The sequence below is a fragment of the Neodiprion virginianus genome, chromosome 2 (assembly GCF_021901495.1).
Source record: "Neodiprion virginianus isolate iyNeoVirg1 chromosome 2, iyNeoVirg1.1, whole genome shotgun sequence".
Lineage (NCBI taxonomy): Eukaryota > Metazoa > Arthropoda > Insecta > Hymenoptera > Diprionidae > Neodiprion > Neodiprion virginianus.
In genome coordinates, this window is record NC_060878.1 from 2,387,710 (window position 1) to 2,405,094 (window position 17,385).

The 17,385-nt window shown below is 36.0% G+C and overlaps 4 protein-coding genes across 6 annotated transcripts; 2 read left to right on the top strand and 2 right to left on the bottom strand.

Annotated features, from left to right (window-relative positions):
- Positions 1-351: 351 nt before the first annotated feature.
- On the bottom strand, positions 352-2,377 carry LOC124299373 (eukaryotic translation initiation factor eIF1). Its single transcript, XM_046752569.1, has 3 exons — positions 2,197-2,377; positions 1,756-1,913; positions 352-1,202 (listed from the first exon to the last, which is right to left on the bottom strand). Exons 1-3 carry the CDS (start codon positions 2,222-2,224, stop codon positions 1,056-1,058), a joined length of 333 nt encoding a protein of 110 aa, XP_046608525.1. The 5' UTR covers positions 2,225-2,377; the 3' UTR covers positions 352-1,055.
- A 203-nt stretch (positions 2,378-2,580) lies between these two features.
- Positions 2,581-7,899, top strand: LOC124299362 (protein HBS1). Of its 2 annotated transcripts, none has more exons than XM_046752548.1 (10): positions 2,581-2,810; positions 3,080-3,145; positions 3,227-3,538; positions 3,629-3,670; positions 5,468-5,990; positions 6,071-6,300; positions 6,501-6,699; positions 6,797-7,002; positions 7,098-7,543; positions 7,717-7,899. In XM_046752548.1, the coding sequence occupies exons 1-10, from the start codon at positions 2,768-2,770 to the stop codon at positions 7,723-7,725; spliced, it is 2,076 nt and encodes a 691-aa protein (XP_046608504.1). In that variant the 5' UTR covers positions 2,581-2,767; the 3' UTR covers positions 7,726-7,899. The 2 variants fall into 2 exon arrangements, with proteins under 2 accessions (XP_046608504.1, XP_046608505.1); XM_046752549.1 differs by having other exon boundaries at positions 3,239-3,538.
- Positions 7,900-8,368: 469 nt separating this feature from the next.
- LOC124299167 (dnaJ homolog subfamily C member 24-like) lies at positions 8,369-8,800 on the top strand. Its single transcript, XM_046752165.1, has one exon. It carries the CDS (start codon positions 8,369-8,371, stop codon positions 8,798-8,800), a length of 432 nt encoding a protein of 143 aa, XP_046608121.1.
- A 736-nt stretch (positions 8,801-9,536) lies between these two features.
- LOC124299363 (F-box/WD repeat-containing protein 7-like) lies at positions 9,537-16,988 on the bottom strand. Of its 2 annotated transcripts, none has more exons than XM_046752550.1 (8): positions 16,675-16,988; positions 15,750-15,965; positions 15,433-15,665; positions 15,181-15,283; positions 14,591-15,109; positions 13,788-14,195; positions 13,321-13,636; positions 9,537-13,221 (listed from the first exon to the last, which is right to left on the bottom strand). In XM_046752550.1, exons 2-8 carry the CDS (start codon positions 15,954-15,956, stop codon positions 13,058-13,060), a joined length of 1,950 nt encoding a protein of 649 aa, XP_046608506.1. In that variant the 5' UTR covers positions 15,957-15,965; positions 16,675-16,988; the 3' UTR covers positions 9,537-13,057. The 2 variants fall into 2 exon arrangements, with proteins under 2 accessions (XP_046608506.1, XP_046608507.1); XM_046752551.1 differs by having other exon boundaries at positions 15,750-16,019.
- Positions 16,989-17,385: the final 397 nt, after the last annotated feature.

The following is a 17,385-nucleotide window of genomic DNA, read 5'->3' on the forward strand; positions in this document are numbered from 1 at the left end:
TATGGCTGAGGCCCAAGCAAACAAATTTAACGTACCGTGGACATGGTACTTAGAAAAGCTTCACAATTGTGTTTAAATTTGGGAGGTAATAAAATTTCAGTATGACAAACTATTCATTTATTGATTTATTTATCTAAGAACATCCACAATTTAAATACAAAATAAAAAAAAAAAAACAAAGCGTTGATACCTTTTCCTTACTTCGGGTTTTTGTTTTATTTTCTTTTTTTTTATGCTATATATTTCAATTTGGTCAAACTCATTCCAACTGACGTGTGACATATTTTGTTCAATAAGTGTTGTCGAACAAAAATTTTAAAAAGAGAAAATCAAGTAGAAACTCAATCCATATTATCAATTAAAATACTATATTTTAATAAATAATACAGTTGCTGCGGGATTAAAGGCACGAAAATTGAGAAACCAACCATAAATTATCAAGCACAAACTAGCGTTTGTTGTCCTTACTGTATACACAAAAAAATAAATTGACAGTTTTACAAATTATGAGAATCCAATCTGACGCCTAGTGACAGTAGCTGCGTCTTCTCTGAATACATCAATTGCACCCAAATACATATTACCTAATGCCAAAACCAAAATCCATCCGTTGCTATCAGTATCTGTACCTATTTCGTATATAATGTATGATCCTTTTTTTCTCTTCTTATTCTTCAAAATTCTAATTCTCTTTAAATTCTTCTACAATAACTATTTAATATGTGACAAAAGTTTTTAAGCGGATTTTACCTAACATAAGGCTGAAAAATATTGCTTCCTATAATATTATTAGAATATTATGCCTATACGGTATACTGTTATGTTTTCTTCTATTTTAACGTTTTTTTTCTTCAAATTTTTCAAATTATTTTTTTTATATATATATATTTTCTTTTTTTTTTTATTGAAATATATATACGTATATATATAACAGGATATCTCACGAAGTATCAACAAGTTGAAGCGACTGATACAGATAATTTATGATGATGAGGTGTTGCTGGTGGTAATGGCTGTGGAGTTTTCTTAGGTAGTGGCATGGGTGGTTGGTTTTTTTAAAAACCGTGAACCTTCAACTGGTCAGGCTTTGCCAGACCTGATTTTGTTAGCCACTGGCATATATTCTCTCGCTGGTCCCCCTGCAGCTGCAGCACCTCCCCGTACTCCGGGTGCTCGATTACTGTCCCATTGCAGGCGAACTCCTGGAAATTATCAAGCAATTTTCGGTATTAATGTATAGAATTAGTAAGCTAATATCAACAGTTCCAATCTGAAGGATTTGAGTATATATATTTCTCTGATTATATTTCTTACTCAGCATGAGAAAAAAAAATTCGATTTTCAAAGTCAAATACACAAACACATTTACAATTAACCATGACTGTGATAGACCTTCACATGGCTGTGTAAGTTCCGGAATCGGCATCAACTATGCTAAATTGGGAGAAGGTCGATAAGTACGAATACATTAGACTTTCTTAGAACTCTTCCATCATAAACACAAACACAGGAACAAGTATTGGTGTTGGTTAAATATATCAAATGAGTACAGTCACAATGATAAACTTGTAAAATATTTACAGAAGAGATGAAATATTTCACGAACAAGAGACAAAAAAAAAAATAGCAACTCTCAGTTAGCAATGTGGAAAAAAATAAAATCGCGTCATTTCTAAATATAGACTAAACTTATCATAGGCGGATGACAGCTATAAAGAAAGGCTGGTAATGTGACAGATTTACTCTATACCTTACCTTTTTACATGCCCGTACAATTTTTTTCAAGTCATATTCCGAAGAGAGTCCTTGCACCGTGGTTAAGGTCTTACGACCATTTCGCTGCTGAATCCTTATATGCACGAGACCGTCTTGGACATCATCATCTGAACCCTTGATTGCATCTGCAAAGGGGTCTAAAACAAAAAAATACCAGCTAGAAATAGGACAATGCTCGGTAAAAATGCTTCGAAAACCAACTTAAATACACGGAGCTGGTTAGCGCGGAAATCAAGTTAATAGATTCTGGCATTAAATGAGTTGATTAATTACAGATGGTGAAGTAAATTGAAGCTAATTTTGACGGGTGAAAGAGCTTTACGGGATACAATGACGCAGCAAAGACGCTACGCCATTTTGATCAGTGTCTCGAGGGCCAGTCGAGGGAGTTTACATTAGATATCGTTATTAAATACTCACCGAATGTGTTAAGATTCTGGATGGACATACGACAAACAAAATATATCCCTTTGAGATATAGATCTGCAAATTGCAATTACAATTGAGTTTAGTGACGGATGAAATAGGATAACACAGGCACTACGCGAGAATACTGCTAAACCCAAAAAATCTTGCACACAGGCCAAACGCAACCGGAAGTAAAAGTTGCATTTGTCATACCCGATGGGTGGGGTTACCGCCGTGTTCCAAAACACATCACAAAACCTTCTCTTGTCATGAACTATGAGCGATAACGTAGATGTTTCACCGTGGTTCCCGATTTACCCGCCGTGCGACGGGAGCGGGACTGTTGCCCATATTCTTTGGTGGCACTGACAGTGAAGCTGGACAATAATTTGCAACAATTGAAAGGACAAAATGTCCGAAGTCAAGTGAGAGTGAGTGTTGATTCGAATGAAATTCGTGTGAATTGGTGGTTTAGCACCCGTATGGCATTATAAATAGCAAATACTGGGATAATATATGCGGTGCTTGCGCCTGTTTTTCTAGTTATATCATTTACGTACAATGATTACTTGAACTCTGTAAAATGTCTCGACACAGAAACGTCCGTTCTATGAATTACTCTGATGGTACATATTTTCTAGGTTATCTTTCTCAGCTCTTTTTGCGTCTTTCAAAATATACACACGTATTTTTGTTTAGAAATTGTCACACATTTTCTCGCGCTGATAAAATTATGAAAACGATATTCAAATAATCACTTTCAATTTAAAGTCACTCAGATATGAATGGAACTTTAGGTTTTGTAACAAGGGAACTGTTGGCTTGAGGAATTATCGTAATTCCGAAGAATCCCATATACGTTCTATTAAAAGTATTTCAATATATCACATTACAGAGTATGATGGATATGATGATGTTTATGGGCATTCCGTTGAAGATGATTATTGCGTTTCTCCAAGTGGTAAATACCATCTGATCACCTGACTACATGTGGAATTAATTTATTTCTCTTAACTTTACTTTCCAAAATGTACTGACAAAGTTTCAATTTTAGCGGAACAATTCTTATTTGACCGAAACAAGCAGCATAACATTTCTTCATACATTACGGAAGATGACATAGTGGAGGAAGATGAAACTCAAGAGGAGACCCCATTGCCCCCGAGCTATAAAAGGCCGGAACTCTCAGTTCTTGATGCAACAAAACTAGAGTCCTGCATCGAAGCTATAAAAAATGTTGTCGGTGACTCTATCCCTGAGTCCACACTCACGGAAAATATTCTCAAGCATAACCTTAACTCAGAAGCTGCACTTGATGCTATACTTGCTACTACGTCGTCAAACAATGCATCTGGTATGCCAGCGCCAGCGTGAAATTATATTTCAATTTTTCACTATTAAGAGATAGAAAGTAATTTTGTATATATTCATTTTTTTCTTACAGAAAAGCCAGCCATCAATCAAAATAATGAGGATCTTCTTCAAGGTACATTTTAATAATTAATTCCTATTAAGTAATATTTACTTCACAAAAAAAAAATTACACATTAATTTTGCACCGATCTTTGAGAGTATTTTTATCCTGATAATATGTTGCTTTTTATTTTTTTGTTTGTGCCGTTAGTGATGGAATTTTTTTTTACAAATAGAATATTATAGCGCAAAATATTGACAACTATATGACGTTGACTTCTTACCTTTTTTTTCATGTGCGGTATTACTTCATTGGTAAGGTAAGATCGCCAAGCTTCTACATTTGGGACTCTTAGTAGTTTAGTAGCTTCTTTCCCATCGGGCCCAGTAATTCCCAAATTGCAATTTAAAAAAAAAATGAATAACTGCTCCTCACTAGATCAATCTCTAGATGATGAAGTATCTGTAGACAGCACTAGACTGATAGAAAATGATTTCGAGCCGAAAGCAGGTTTTTCATTCTCTAAACAAATTGTTGATCACATTGAAACAACAGCCTCGCCAAGCGACACAAATATTCAAACGTTTGGCTCATTGGCTGATTTGACTGCCCATCATTTGCGAAAGTCCAGTAGTTCAGGTGGAATTAGTAGTCCAGTAATTGGCTCACCGAATACTGGCTTTGTAATCCCAAAACTGAGGACGATTAGTAATTCTTCAGGAACACCCCCAACAATTTCATTTAAACAACCTTCCGAATATTCGTTTCCTAGACAGATTATTGATCCTGACGACGCTTCTAGTTGTATAAGTTCTGAAACTGATTCTAAAATTGACACCCATGTACCTGTACAGGCTAGCTTTGAATGCACGAGAACTCCGTCTCCGGATAACTGGGTGATTGACTTAAGCTCTGCATTAAGTGAGATATTTCCTCACGTTAAGCCATTAAATGATGAATCACATTCGAAATCGACTGATGATTTGAGTCACGGTATTTCTAGGCTTGACATTTATCTGAATACTCATACTCCGGATGCAATAGAAGCTGGTCCCTCCAAAGTTTTCTTTGATTGTAATTTGAGCTTGAGTAACCTGCAGCATATCAAACTTCCATATACGACCAGAATGGTTTCATTATTTGGCAAGATTTTGTGTAAAAGATGGAAACTTAGAAAACCTTATATTAAAAATGAAGGAAGTGTGGAAGTTATAAAACGATTTGATTTTTCAATACCATCCCCGGATGACAGAATTCTCGTACACCTTAGGAAAAGATTTTAGCAGAATTCTTGTTTAAACTCATATATTGAAACTCAACTATAAATACCACACCTTGACTCATGATATCACAATGATTTTATTCAGGACGATGAATTTTACTAGGATTAATTAACTGATGTAATTTTTTGAGACCTTAATTTCTTTTATGATCTTATACAAATTTTTCCCTATTAATAGTGTTGCTCAACTTTTTAAACAAACATTTTTGACTGTACAAGCCTCGATTGAAATGAGCTCCATGTCATATTACTGTTACTTTGAACAATTCTGATTTGGAGATAGTTTAAAAATAGCGTTGAAATAATCTAATCATAATTCTTTTAGTAGTCATTCTAGTATTTTATCGTATGTACATAAAGTAATTGTCGAACAATTTGTTATAAGTTTCAATTAACTTTTTTTTCCAATTAATAATGAATCCCGACAAATGGATTAAGTAAGCAGCATATGTGCAATGTTCTCGAGCCTAAAATTGAACCTGTTTATGACATTCCCAGAAGAAATTACTACACATTTTAGTATATTAGGATAATCTATTTTACTAAATTGTGAAAGAATAGTAAGTATATAAATAGTTTTATGATAGGTAAAAAACTAGCCGCTAAACCAGCAGTACCTGTGCTACTATCCTCCCCTGCTGTAAAAGTAATTCCATCAGCGACACGGTCGGTCGTCAAAGGCTTCGACATTAGTGGAACAGACGGAGATTTCCTTAACACAACAGTTGAGAGTCCGAGATCTCAAAGTCCATTCTCCGGGCAAACCTCACCTGATATTCGAAGAAAAGACATTAAAACAGTTTCATCAAAATCAAACACCCCAAGATGTCAGTCCCCAGCAGTAGAACAAGATAACAAATCGAAATTAAATAGTAAAAAATTGGATGCGATCAGCCTGTTCAAGAATCTTCGTGGAGACATAAAGGAGCAGTTGCACTTGGTAGTCGTCGGCCATGTTGATGCCGGAAAGAGCACATTACTGGGTAGACTGCTCTGCGATCTAGGACAGGTGTCTTCAAAATTATTACACAAATTTCAAACTGAAAGCAAGAAGATTGGCAAGCAATCGTTTGCATATGCATGGGTGCTCGATGAAACTGGCGAAGAAAGGTAAACAAGTTATTTAATTGCCACGGAAGACGTCCGTTCAACGCGTACTATAATTTTATATGTGTCCTTATTTCACTCAGGGAACGTGGTGTCACAATGGACGTTGGCCACTCCAAATTTGAAACCGCTACTAAAACTATTACACTTTTGGATGCCCCAGGTCACAAAGACTTTATTCCAAACATGATTATGGGTGCGACCCAAGCCGACGTGGCTCTTCTAGTTGTTGATGCTACGAGAGGAGAATTTGAAACTGGTTTTGACAGCGGTGGACAAACAAGAGAACATGCTTTGCTTTTACGCCCTCTCGGTAATTATTATATCACACCCTTGATCAATACCCGATTCTGAGTTTTATTTAGAAAACTCCAATATTTTGAAATATCACATTCAGATCTGAGGATAAAGTATTGAAATTTAATAAATTTTCATGGCTCATATAGAGTTTAAGTTGAACTATTTACATTCCCAAAAAAAATATATACTCATATTTAAACTGATATCCTATAGGTGTCTCTCAGCTGGCAGTAGTAATAAACAAATTGGATACCGTTGACTGGTCCAAGGATAGATACGATGAAATAGTTGAAAAGATGAGAGTTTTCCTTAAGCAGGCTGGTTTTCGAGACGCTGTACCATTTGTACCATGTAGCGGTTTGTCCGGGGAAAATTTAATCTCCAAATCCAAGGAGGAAGGACTGATTAAATGGTGAGTCCTCAATATTCAAAATAAATTCACTACAATGACCATACTTGGAAGTACGTATCAAGATTTCTTATTAATATACGATTGTCATGTCTGTCAGGTACAACGGACCCACCTTGACCGAAGTTATCGATCAGTTCAAATGTCCAAAACGACCTGTTGACCAACCCTTCAGGTTTTCGGTGAATGACATTTACAAGGGAACTGGCTCAGGATTTTGTGTATCGGGACATGTTGAGACTGGGATGATTGCTACGAGTGATAAGGTGTTAGTACTACCTCACAACGAAGTCGCTTCTGTCCGAGGTTAGAGATTTTTCTAAAATTGGGTTGAATAATCAAATCAGTGACTCAACTTTAACTATCTTTGTTAGACAGTTATCATGACCGGTTATTTTCAGGCTTACAGATAGACGATATGCCTGTAACAAATGGGTTTGCCGGCGACCATCTTGTCTTCACATTGACAGGGATAGATCAGCAGATTATAGCTGTTGGCGACTTGTTATGTGATCCCCAGCACCCGGTCCCAGTTACGACTCGATTCGAAGCGCACATAGTAATATTTGCTGTAGCGATGCCGATTACTCGTGGCCTTCCGGTAGTAATGCATCACCAATCGCTTGTGGAGCCAGTGGTGTTAAAGAAACTCATTGCTCAGCTCCACAAAAGTTCTGGGGAAGTGATAAAAAAAAAACCTCGATGTCTGCCCAAAAATTCTAGCGCTATCGTTGAAATAGAAACTCAGAGACCTATTTGCATGGAATTATACAGAGACGTTAAGCAACTTGGCAGAATTATGCTGCGTGTGGGTGGTTCTACTATAGCTGCTGGTTTGGTTACTAAGGTATTTTCATTCACTGGTACCGATAATGTATAAAATCTTCATTTCTTAAGGTCTGCAGTTATGAAAGTGGGGGAGCTGAGTGATATCAATTTTCAATTACTCTGGCATGTGTACTCTGAAACGCGATCGCTTACATTCTACATACTTATATGTTATGTTACTTTTTGTTTCAGATATACTAAACTGAATTGGAACTATTTTCTACAAGGATGGCTTATTACAATGAATTTTCGAATTTTGCAATATACATCCGATATAATATATATTTATAAACTACGATGATTTTTAATACTTAGAATATAGTATTAATTATGTTACTTTTCAGCCAATAAAATCGTCGCTAATGTTATAAAATATGCGAGTACCAATATTTTTTCAAATTGAAAATCACTCAACGTGATCCATAAAATTTGTTTTATTCTTCTAGATGTTACTGAACAATGCGAAGAACAATCGCATCGTAATGTTATTTCGAAATGAAAAAAAAACAAATTCTCGAAATCAATTTTATGGAAAATATAACTTTTCGATGTTAGGGTCTGTAGAAATCGATCCTACAAAAATAATATTCAAATTTCCCGCGTCCCACGTGCGTTGATCACGCAGCATGGCGATTGTAACCACACTGTCATTAAAGCTAGGTTATGTTATGTTCAATACAAAATTCTTTCTAAAATTTGAAAAAATTTCTATATTACACCAGCATCGATGTGATTCAAGAAAATTCGCGATGAATTTTCCTCAACTACCGTTTTTACAAGATTTCTTATAAAGCGACATGAGTAATTGAGGCAAAAGATCTTCAATCGAATATAATTGGTAAAAATGAGCGAAGAATCTTTTACAAATTACTATGAGATCCTCGGTTGTGATAGAGATTCTACGTATGAAGATTTAAAACAGGCATACCACGAGCTAGTCCTACGCTATCATCCTGACAAGATTTCTGCTACAGGGAGCAGCGACGCAAATAAATTTCGCAAGATTGACGAAGCGTGGAAGATCCTGAGGGACCCCTGCTTAAGGAGGCAGTACGACGTTGAATTTAAGCAAGCAGAACTAGAAGCTGATTGTGAGCTTGTTTATGCCAAGTTAAAACCAGAAGAATTGGAAACTACTGGAGAAAATATTGCAATGTCGTATCCCTGCAGATGCGGGAGTTCTTATTCCGTAAACATCGAAGATCTGAAAGAGAAAAATAACCTGTTGCACATCTATTGCGAGGAATGTACTTTCATGATTATTGTAGAAACTTGATTGTAAGATGACATGAATCTCTTTTTTTTTTTGTTTTTTCTTTAATTATTATCTTAAATTATTGAAATAATATTTTAGACGTTTTCACAAAAGAGTGAGAATTGATGTTTTAATTTCATCGGTAATTGTGGGCTTTTTTTCTATAAGTTAGTTAATAGAAGAGACAATTTAATTTAATTTAATATACATATTGTACAAAGGAATAATATCTTGAAAAATTTGAAAACACAGGATGAAATAAATATGTGTACATATAACGCATATAAAATGCAGCAACATTTTCTATTTCTTATAAAAAATGATACAACAGATAACACATTCTTATAATATAAACTATTGAGCAATATACAAATAAAACATGATCCTTGGAGAAAGATCATGGTACAACAAGTAAAGATGCGTTTTTAGGGATCACACATTCAGTTCCTTTCAATTATTAGTTAGACAGCGCCGTTTACAACGTAGCTCAACAATAATTGACTTTAGCATCGCAAAAAAAAAAAAAAAAATCGCATTCCATTCATAGTAACGATTTCTTTCTCGATGAAAAATAATTGATTCGCGTGAAAATCTTCACTTTTGCACGCGTATTGCACAAGTTTGAAAAATTCACAAAAAATTAAAAAATAAAATAATAATAAAGTAAAACACAACTCTTCTCATTGTATCATGACTGAAACAGACTTTTGTTATACATAAAATAGATGTTCAAGTCGAAGGTCGCTACATAAAAGTTGACCCGTTTACTGCATTTCCAAAATATTATCTGGATTTAATTTCGTTTCCGTTTCTCCTGTTTTTTTTTTTTTTTTTTTTTTACAATTAACTAGTTCGTACATGGATTTATCATTTAAGAGATACATAATTACAATTTTAGCACAAAAAAACAATTATCAAATAATTGTTAAGCTCGAGTAAAAAGCTGCCGAACTCATAGCCATGATACGATTTAAATAACCGTTTTTAAAACACAAACATATACATATAGTTTAAACATTTGTAAAGTATTGTAGAGAATGATGATTGAGAATTGTTATTAATATGATCGTTAATATTTGTTCGGTTCACAGTAGTTGCTCAATACTAGAAGAAATTCTCGCACAAATGCTAATATATAATATAGTACCTCTTATCTTAGGTAAATCCACGAATTACGTTAATTACAATCCTAAATTTTAATGACATTTGCTTTTAATTGCCCCTCCGCAGATCTTATCCTCAAGTTAATTCCCCCAATACATCGCCATATAATTTTTTTTGCATTATATTAATGAGAAATAGGCACGAATTGTGGTAAATGCTTGCAGCTTATGCAGCAATTATACATTATAAGACATCTCACCAGAATATTAATATATGGCGAGCTCAAATTTGTTTCCTTCTTGAATAAATGTTCACTGTTAATCGTGCCGAAATTGTTTATGGTCGTAAAACTCACGTACTGTCCCACTGATTAATCGTTATTTTTCTATTATGTATTACTCGGTAATTGAATGATGTTTCAATTTTTTATCTTGTACATAATATAGATAATTCAATTTCATCCTAGCGGTACGCCCTTTAAAAAATTATGAAAACGATATTACTGTAAGAAAAGAAATCCAATATTGATAATGAATTCTTCCAACGCTCATTATAGATTTACACCTCACTCATATAATACTAGCACATTTGTGTGAAATACGAAATTCAACCCTAAAAAATTGGTAATTTTTCTTTTAGCAAGTTATATGCAAATCAAATCTACATTCCACTACACAACAATATTCGCCACCTATCAATAATTTTTTACCCGCAGTTTCTTTTTCATTTCAATGAAAATATAGGATATACACGTACTCGTTCATTGTACATAGAAAATTTACCGAATTTTTTTTTTTTCAATACCTAATGCTTCTCATTAATTTAGGCACATACATGAGGATCTCATTATTCAAAAACAGAATTGAATTAAAATTGCGTGCAACTCTCAGTAATAATAATATTAACAATAGAAACGTACATGACGAGAAGTGTAATTCTTTGATTATGTTAGTTATTATTGACTTTATGCTCGCCTCGCTTTCTGTTCTGCCAGGGCAATAGCAACGAAATTTATTCAAATTGTGATAGTGTGTAAAGCACGTAATCTTCCGTAACGGACGATCACATGTTCAACAAAAGCATTATAGATCCTTCATAGATTCCGTTGAATCCGAATTTTATTTTCTATTTTCTTTTTAAGTAACTTTGAATTAGCTGGGATCCATCTTATATATAAAGTATAGGCTGGAGTGTACGCCGTGTTCGATTCGTGTTATGAACATGTCTCACTCAATACGGTAATTATGAACTTTTAGCAGCCAAGGAATTACTAATCAGTCAATTTTATGCGCATAAGATACGTGACAAGATTTAATATAATAATCTAGGGATGGCTAGAAGGTAGATTCTAAATGCCTGTAGAACCCGACGGTTTTTTTAAATCTTCTTTGATAAATAGTATGTTAGTAGTAGGTATTGCTGTGCAATTTGATCCATTGAAGAGATCATCGTTGATTGTAAAATACTAATATTATTTCTAGCACGGCATTTTCCAAATGTAAATACAAATGAAACAATAAATTTCTACAAGATTAAAAAAAATTCTTTTTATTCTTCCAGGCGATATTCACAAGAGGAATATTCTCTTTCAAATTAACAATCGCCGTATTCAATACCTAGATCCCGATGCGAATTAATTTAACAGCAATAAATAGTAATTGATAAAATTAACGAAATCTATAATTCTTTCGAAAATAATAATGCCCTAATCATTCACTCGTTTCCACTTTCGTTCAAAATAATTCAACAGAATTTATAAAGACAAAGGAGGAAAAAAAAAATCAATCAACAATTATTGCTTTACTGGCATAGATTGAAAAATGTTTGCTTTCTGAGTGTCCACATTATTAATTCCAAGTCAAATTCTAGCATACAAAACATGCATTTTGTTGTACTCATGCTATAATCTTATCATTGAAGATCACAAGGTCCAGAAGATATGCGTTATTGATTCAATTTTGATACATATATATATATATATGTGTGTGTGTGTGTGTGTGTGTGTGTGTGTGTGTGTGTGTATATGCAACAATTCTCGACCTATTCCTATCTGAGGATGATACGTGGGAACAAAATATATATATATATATATATTTCATAAATATATATACATATATTTTGTGCGATAAAATATGACTTTTCAACCAGGCATAGCATTCTAAATACTCAGATAACATCAGGTAGGTCTCGTATATTTGAAACTGATATATTCTAACAAATTTTGCGCTGCTGCGGTTGCCCGGTGAAGAAAAAGTGAATCGGCGAATAGCAAAGACCTTTAATTTTTTTTAGAATGTTTTCGTACTGTTTTTTAATATTTCTGGCCATTATTTTCGTTGTACTTTAGTTCAACTTAACGTATGTTAACGTGACATACTACGTCTCAGGGCAGTTTTTGCGGACTTGTCAAGTGCACTGTGTCCCATTTATTACTATCGAACGAGTAAGTGGTTTTGTTCCATCATATATATGATAAGAGCGAAGACGTCAATCAAGAGAAAAACGCCAAACTTTGTACATACAAAGTCGCTAATTTTAACTCCTTACGATATTTCTTCGATGCTTCGATAAAAAAAAACAAAAAAAACTAGGTTTTACGTTAAAGTTTTGATGAGTTGCACAAGTTTCACATTGAGTTGTGAGAAGAAACGAAATCAACTTTATTTCAATTCAAATAAATGGGGCACAGCTCAGCTCTGTATGAATGGAAATTTTGATTATAGCGATTTCTCAGCGCGGGGTAATTCTGTAAATTGTTCTATGAACTCAGCTGATTAGCGCGGTAAACCTTTAAGATCTTGCTTCCTCTTAGGACATAATATGTACATGCCAATAATTGAATTCTTTCAGAACAGTATGAATCCGTTGATAAGATTTATCCTGAATTGTCCAACAATTGCGTAATAACTTCGATAGCTCCTAATATTCCGTAATTTGCCGTAAGATTTGAATTTTATATTTGTACTTTGCAGTACGTACGACCCACAATCAACAAATATTCATTGCGAAGAACCTAACGCTCATTTTAGAACTCCCTTCACAATAATTTCATGCAGTCTTATCACAATCACACCATGTAATACATGAACATTGTACAGTAGATTGGTTATGCTACCTAATTATAGTATGTACAGAAGTCACATAGAGGCGTCGTCTCGCCCAAAGACGGGAAGACTATTTGGCCTCTACGTCAAAGTCAAGAACCAGCAGTTTGGTTTCCTCGGTACCATTACGACTGCCCACGGCACACACCAGCTTCGTATCGCTTGCTCGAATTCTCCAAACTACACCTCCACTACCCCCACTCTCCAGAGCCACAAGATTTCTTATGAAGTCTCCTAAAATCACGTTTTAAAACAAATATCATTTTACAGTTCGGTTCCAATACGGTAGCTCTGATATTGTGACATTGCTTTGAGCAAAGAGATGAGACCCACCAGTCTTAACATCCCACAGTTTGACAGTCCCGTCATCAGAGGATGTAATCACAAAGTGACTGTTAAACTGCAGACAGGTAACTGCGGATTGATGTTTGTTTGGCCCGGAAAGAGTTTGCAGACAATGCCCACTAACAATATCCCAAACTTTGACTGTAGAATCGGCATTACCAGATACAAGAATATTGTTACGGAGCTCCATGCCCGAAGTAAGAGACTGATGACCCATCAGGGTGTGCCTACACGCTCCCGTCTCAACTTCCCATACCCTAATGCTCGTGTCCAATGATCCACTCACCACATGGATACCGTCAAACTAAACGAGACAAGAGGAAATAGCAATTACTATTAAATGATGTAATTATACCGCAGCAGCTATTTGCTAAGAACATTTTAAATTGTTTCGGATAACAATACTAAATATTACACAAAGTTAAACTGCAATGATTTCTTCCAAAAGCTCTTACTTGAAGGGAATAAACGCGATTGGTATGTCCTTGCAGTGTGTGAAGGCACTCTTCTCGTTCAGGATTCCATACTTTGACCATATAGTCATAAGCCCCACTGACCACGAGTTTTCCATCATATTGCACGCATCTAACAGCTGCGAGATGTCCGACCAAAACATGGAGACACTCCCCTGTATCAACTTGCCACACCCTTAGTGTAGCGTCTCTGCTGCCACTGACCACCTTGTTGCCATGGAGGTGCATACACCTTACTGTCGATGTGTGACCGTAAAGCGTATGTATGCACTGGCCCGTCTCTGCGTTCCAAACCTTTAAGGTGCGGTCTGTGCTCCCACTGATTACTGTAGTACCAGACATCTGTGAGGACCAGACACCACCCGTATGCCCAACCAGTGTTCTTAAACACTGTTGACATAAAATTGATGTGGTTTTATTTTTGTATCGAGGGTGCTTGCTTCTGCATGTTTTATATGGAGCAATGTTCTTATTTCATAGCGGGTACGTCAATGAACATTATTCAGATGCTTTAAAAATGGTGCAATAGAAATGAATGTGAAAAAATCCCAGTATTTTTAAACAAAGTAATATCGCAACATTCAACATAGGACTAGATAGGATGTGATACGATATCGAACATAAAATTTTGTAATTTATAACAAAATCGTACAGAATACTTGGGTCTAACAAAATAATCATATGAATTTTACCGAATACAGTATTTTATAAAGTAGGTACTTGACAAAGAATAATTTAAAATTGTTATAAAGTACAGGAAATAGAGTTTAAAACATTTGAATTACCTTTCCTGTAACAGCAGACCAAACTTTGAGGGTATTGTCGTCTGAGCCACTGACAATTCGATTGCCAGAAAACTGGAGACAGGTAATGACATGATCGTCGTGACCCTTTAAGACTTTGGGTGTACGAATCGGTTTAGTTCTCCAATTCATTTTTATGTTATGCTGCCTCATATACGCCTGCTTCCATGGCGAGGAGCAACTATTTGAATTTCGACTATTTTTACGTTTTGGCGTAGGTAGATCTTTAAGGTCTTCTATCCCGGTTGCTCGGCATTTTTCTTTCCACAATAGATTGTCATCTGCAAGAAAGCGCCAATTTCTGCATGTTTGCGCGGCTCGCAATAAATCTCTTGGTTCTAAGAAGGCTAAGACTGACAATGCCAACTCTTTAGGGAGTAACGAAATAAAGTCCCTCTGAAATTGTGGTTCGATGACTTGCATCATATGCCGAACTTGGGTTGGTTCGCATCTTTCTATTAGCTCATCAATAGCCAACATCCTTTCTGCATTTGACCATCTCTGTAACAATTTATTTTACTCAAAGGTCAATTGTCATTAATAACATAAACTCCACAGTCTTCACCACTTACCTGAAACTGTAATAACCAACTGCTCATTTCAGGTGGGGGATTGTCTCGGGTCGGAATGATGCTTCTCACATGCTTCCCTTTGTCGTCAACCCGTTTCACAACCCTACAAAATTAGTTAAAATTAAAAATAGTTTACAATGATCTAACACAATTATATCTTCCTGTTGCAAGCAAATTGGCATTGTTAAACAATTGTATGTACCATATTGAATTTCAAAAAAACAAAAAATGTAACAAGTTCAAACTACTCACATAATATAAGTCTTTTCCTCTGGGTTAAGCTTTTTACAGGGCAGTGTAGACTCAGCTTCGCTTTTACGTTTCCTCTGAGGCTGTACTGCGTCTAGTGGAACACATGTGTGAAGTATGGGACTAAGAGGTCTCGGTGGTAATGTCGGCGATGATTGCAACGATAACGAATGGCAGTCGTTGGCATCATTCTCTTCTCCACATTCGGCATCGCAATACATGCCCCCATCACTTGTCTGAACATTGATGAAAAGAAAGTTTTAAATAAGCAGAGTAACGACAACATACTTTTGTATTTACAATGCTTTTCTCTTATCTACCTCGCTTTCTTCATCCATACTATCCTCTTCTTCTTCCTCGCCTTCTTCTCCATAATCCTCAGACTCCCCATCGTGCACAAGTGCGGATTGGAGAGGATCTAGTGTACTTGGTCCTGGAACACCTTCAACACCTTCAACGGGACTAGGGCTTGTACCTCCTGGTTTTTCTCCTCCTAACGCCTTGGACGACGACGAAGGGGTAGACATCACTGAGTTCTGGCGTTATCACAGGCCCAGAAAATTGAAAGCATTATATTGGAGTGAGATTCTCTAGGTCAAACAGTCGTCATATTAATCTTTTGCTGTGTAATGTTTGGACGGTAAAAAGATGTTTCATACTAAAATAACATATCGTGCTAATTTTGCACAGCCACTGCCGCTAGAGAATTCTTTGAGATAGAGTAAATATTAAATGAAAGTTAAGAGCTCCAAATCACTGCTATTAAAAATGAAAAGCTTCCAATTTGCAATATTGCTCCTAATTTGAGCCACAGTTATGAAAAGAAACTTGTTTATGCTACACCTGTGATCGACGACAAGTATGGTCATGACATTGGTTTGAAATGAAATGAAAGCAATTGATACATAATAATAATCAGTCGAAGGTATTAATGAATTGAATTAGATTTTAATGGAGGTTAAAGAAAATATGTGAAAATGGTAAGAGAGGTGAATTGAGGTGTGTGATAAAAATCACACGGATGAGATACATGGATGATAATTCGAACTACAATTGAGGTAAACCCTAACCTTGAAAAAGATCACAAGTAGAACTTGCCATTTTGAAGATAGCCTTTAAGAGAAAATGTAACAAAGGGCCGGTTTGCCACACCCTGGGAAGCAGGGAGCGATTTACCACTCGATAAAATGGCTAGATGCAAAACGGCGGTGAAAGAAGTGTGGAAAAAATCAAATAGGTTCATACATGGTCGACTGATTTCCACTTCTCTGCCTTCCTTCAGCGGTACGGGTTTATTCAGTGTCTCGCCTCGCGCGAGACGTCCCAACTTGTTCGGGGTTGTAATTAATTTTCTATCAACTACCCACGCCACGCATTTCTCGTAGGGTACACCTCGGTTAGGTTATAATCTCGCAAATTTATTCCCCACAATTATTATTCCACCACTAATCTCTGCAAATAAAAACAATAAACGCTGATAAACACGGCGTAGGATCCATCGACGAACCGAAGTTGTTCCCTTCGAACTCCGTGCTTCGCACGATGCCTTTGCACATGCGTTTACTTCGGTTAAAAGACCACGTTCTCAACACACTCTAGCCGCGTTTCCACTGATCTTTGTACTAACTGGATGGCTGACTAGTGACTAGCGACCTAGGCCTTTTTGATTCGACCAGAAGCAGACGAAATCGATACCAGCGCCTCAATAGCCTTAGTGGAACTAACGAATCACGTGGCTTATTGCGTATGTCATTGGTTAAAGTGACAAGACCATGTGACTAAATCTGTTTCTGATAGACCATCACCCGGGCGACCCGTTAGTTTAACTTCGGGTATTGCAGCGCTAGTGTCGGTTTATGATTTGGGGCTCACGAGATCAGTGTTCATTTCCACATCTCTACACGACTAGTTTACCCGGAACTCCGTGAGAGGACGCCAAAGCTGCGTTCAAATGAG

What these genes read in the sequence shown, in the direction of transcription:
- LOC124299373 (XM_046752569.1), bottom strand. Translation starts at nt 2,224, where the DNA reads ATGTCCATCCAGAATCTTAACACATTCG. An exon ending in CCAGAATCTTAACACATTCG is followed by an intron (nt 1,914 to 2,196) that starts GTGAGTATTTAA and finishes TTTTTGTTTTAG; the next exon opens with ACCCCTTTGCAGATGCAATC. An exon ending in TTGTACGGGCATGTAAAAAG is followed by an intron (nt 1,203 to 1,755) that starts GTAAGGTATAGA and finishes GATAATTTCCAG; the next exon opens with GAGTTCGCCTGCAATGGGAC.
- LOC124299362 (XM_046752548.1), top strand. Translation starts at nt 2,768, where the DNA reads ATGTCTCGACACAGAAACGTCCGTTCTATGAATTACTCTGATG. An exon ending in GATGAAACTGGCGAAGAAAG is followed by an intron (nt 5,991 to 6,070) that starts GTAAACAAGTTA and finishes TATTTCACTCAG; the next exon opens with GGAACGTGGTGTCACAATGG. An exon ending in CGAAGTCGCTTCTGTCCGAG is followed by an intron (nt 7,003 to 7,097) that starts GTTAGAGATTTT and finishes GGTTATTTTCAG; the next exon opens with GCTTACAGATAGACGATATG.
- LOC124299167 (XM_046752165.1), top strand. Translation starts at nt 8,369, where the DNA reads ATGAGCGAAGAATCTTTTACAAATTACTATGAGATCCTCGGTTGTGAT.
- LOC124299363 (XM_046752550.1), bottom strand. Translation starts at nt 15,956, where the DNA reads ATGTCTACCCCTTCGTCGTCGTCCAAGGCGTTAGGAGGAGAAAAACCA. An exon ending in GTATGGATGAAGAAAGCGAG is followed by an intron (nt 15,666 to 15,749) that starts GTAGATAAGAGA and finishes ATCAATGTTCAG; the next exon opens with ACAAGTGATGGGGGCATGTA. An exon ending in GGTCTGCTGTTACAGGAAAG is followed by an intron (nt 14,196 to 14,590) that starts GTAATTCAAATG and finishes TTATGTCAACAG; the next exon opens with TGTTTAAGAACACTGGTTGG.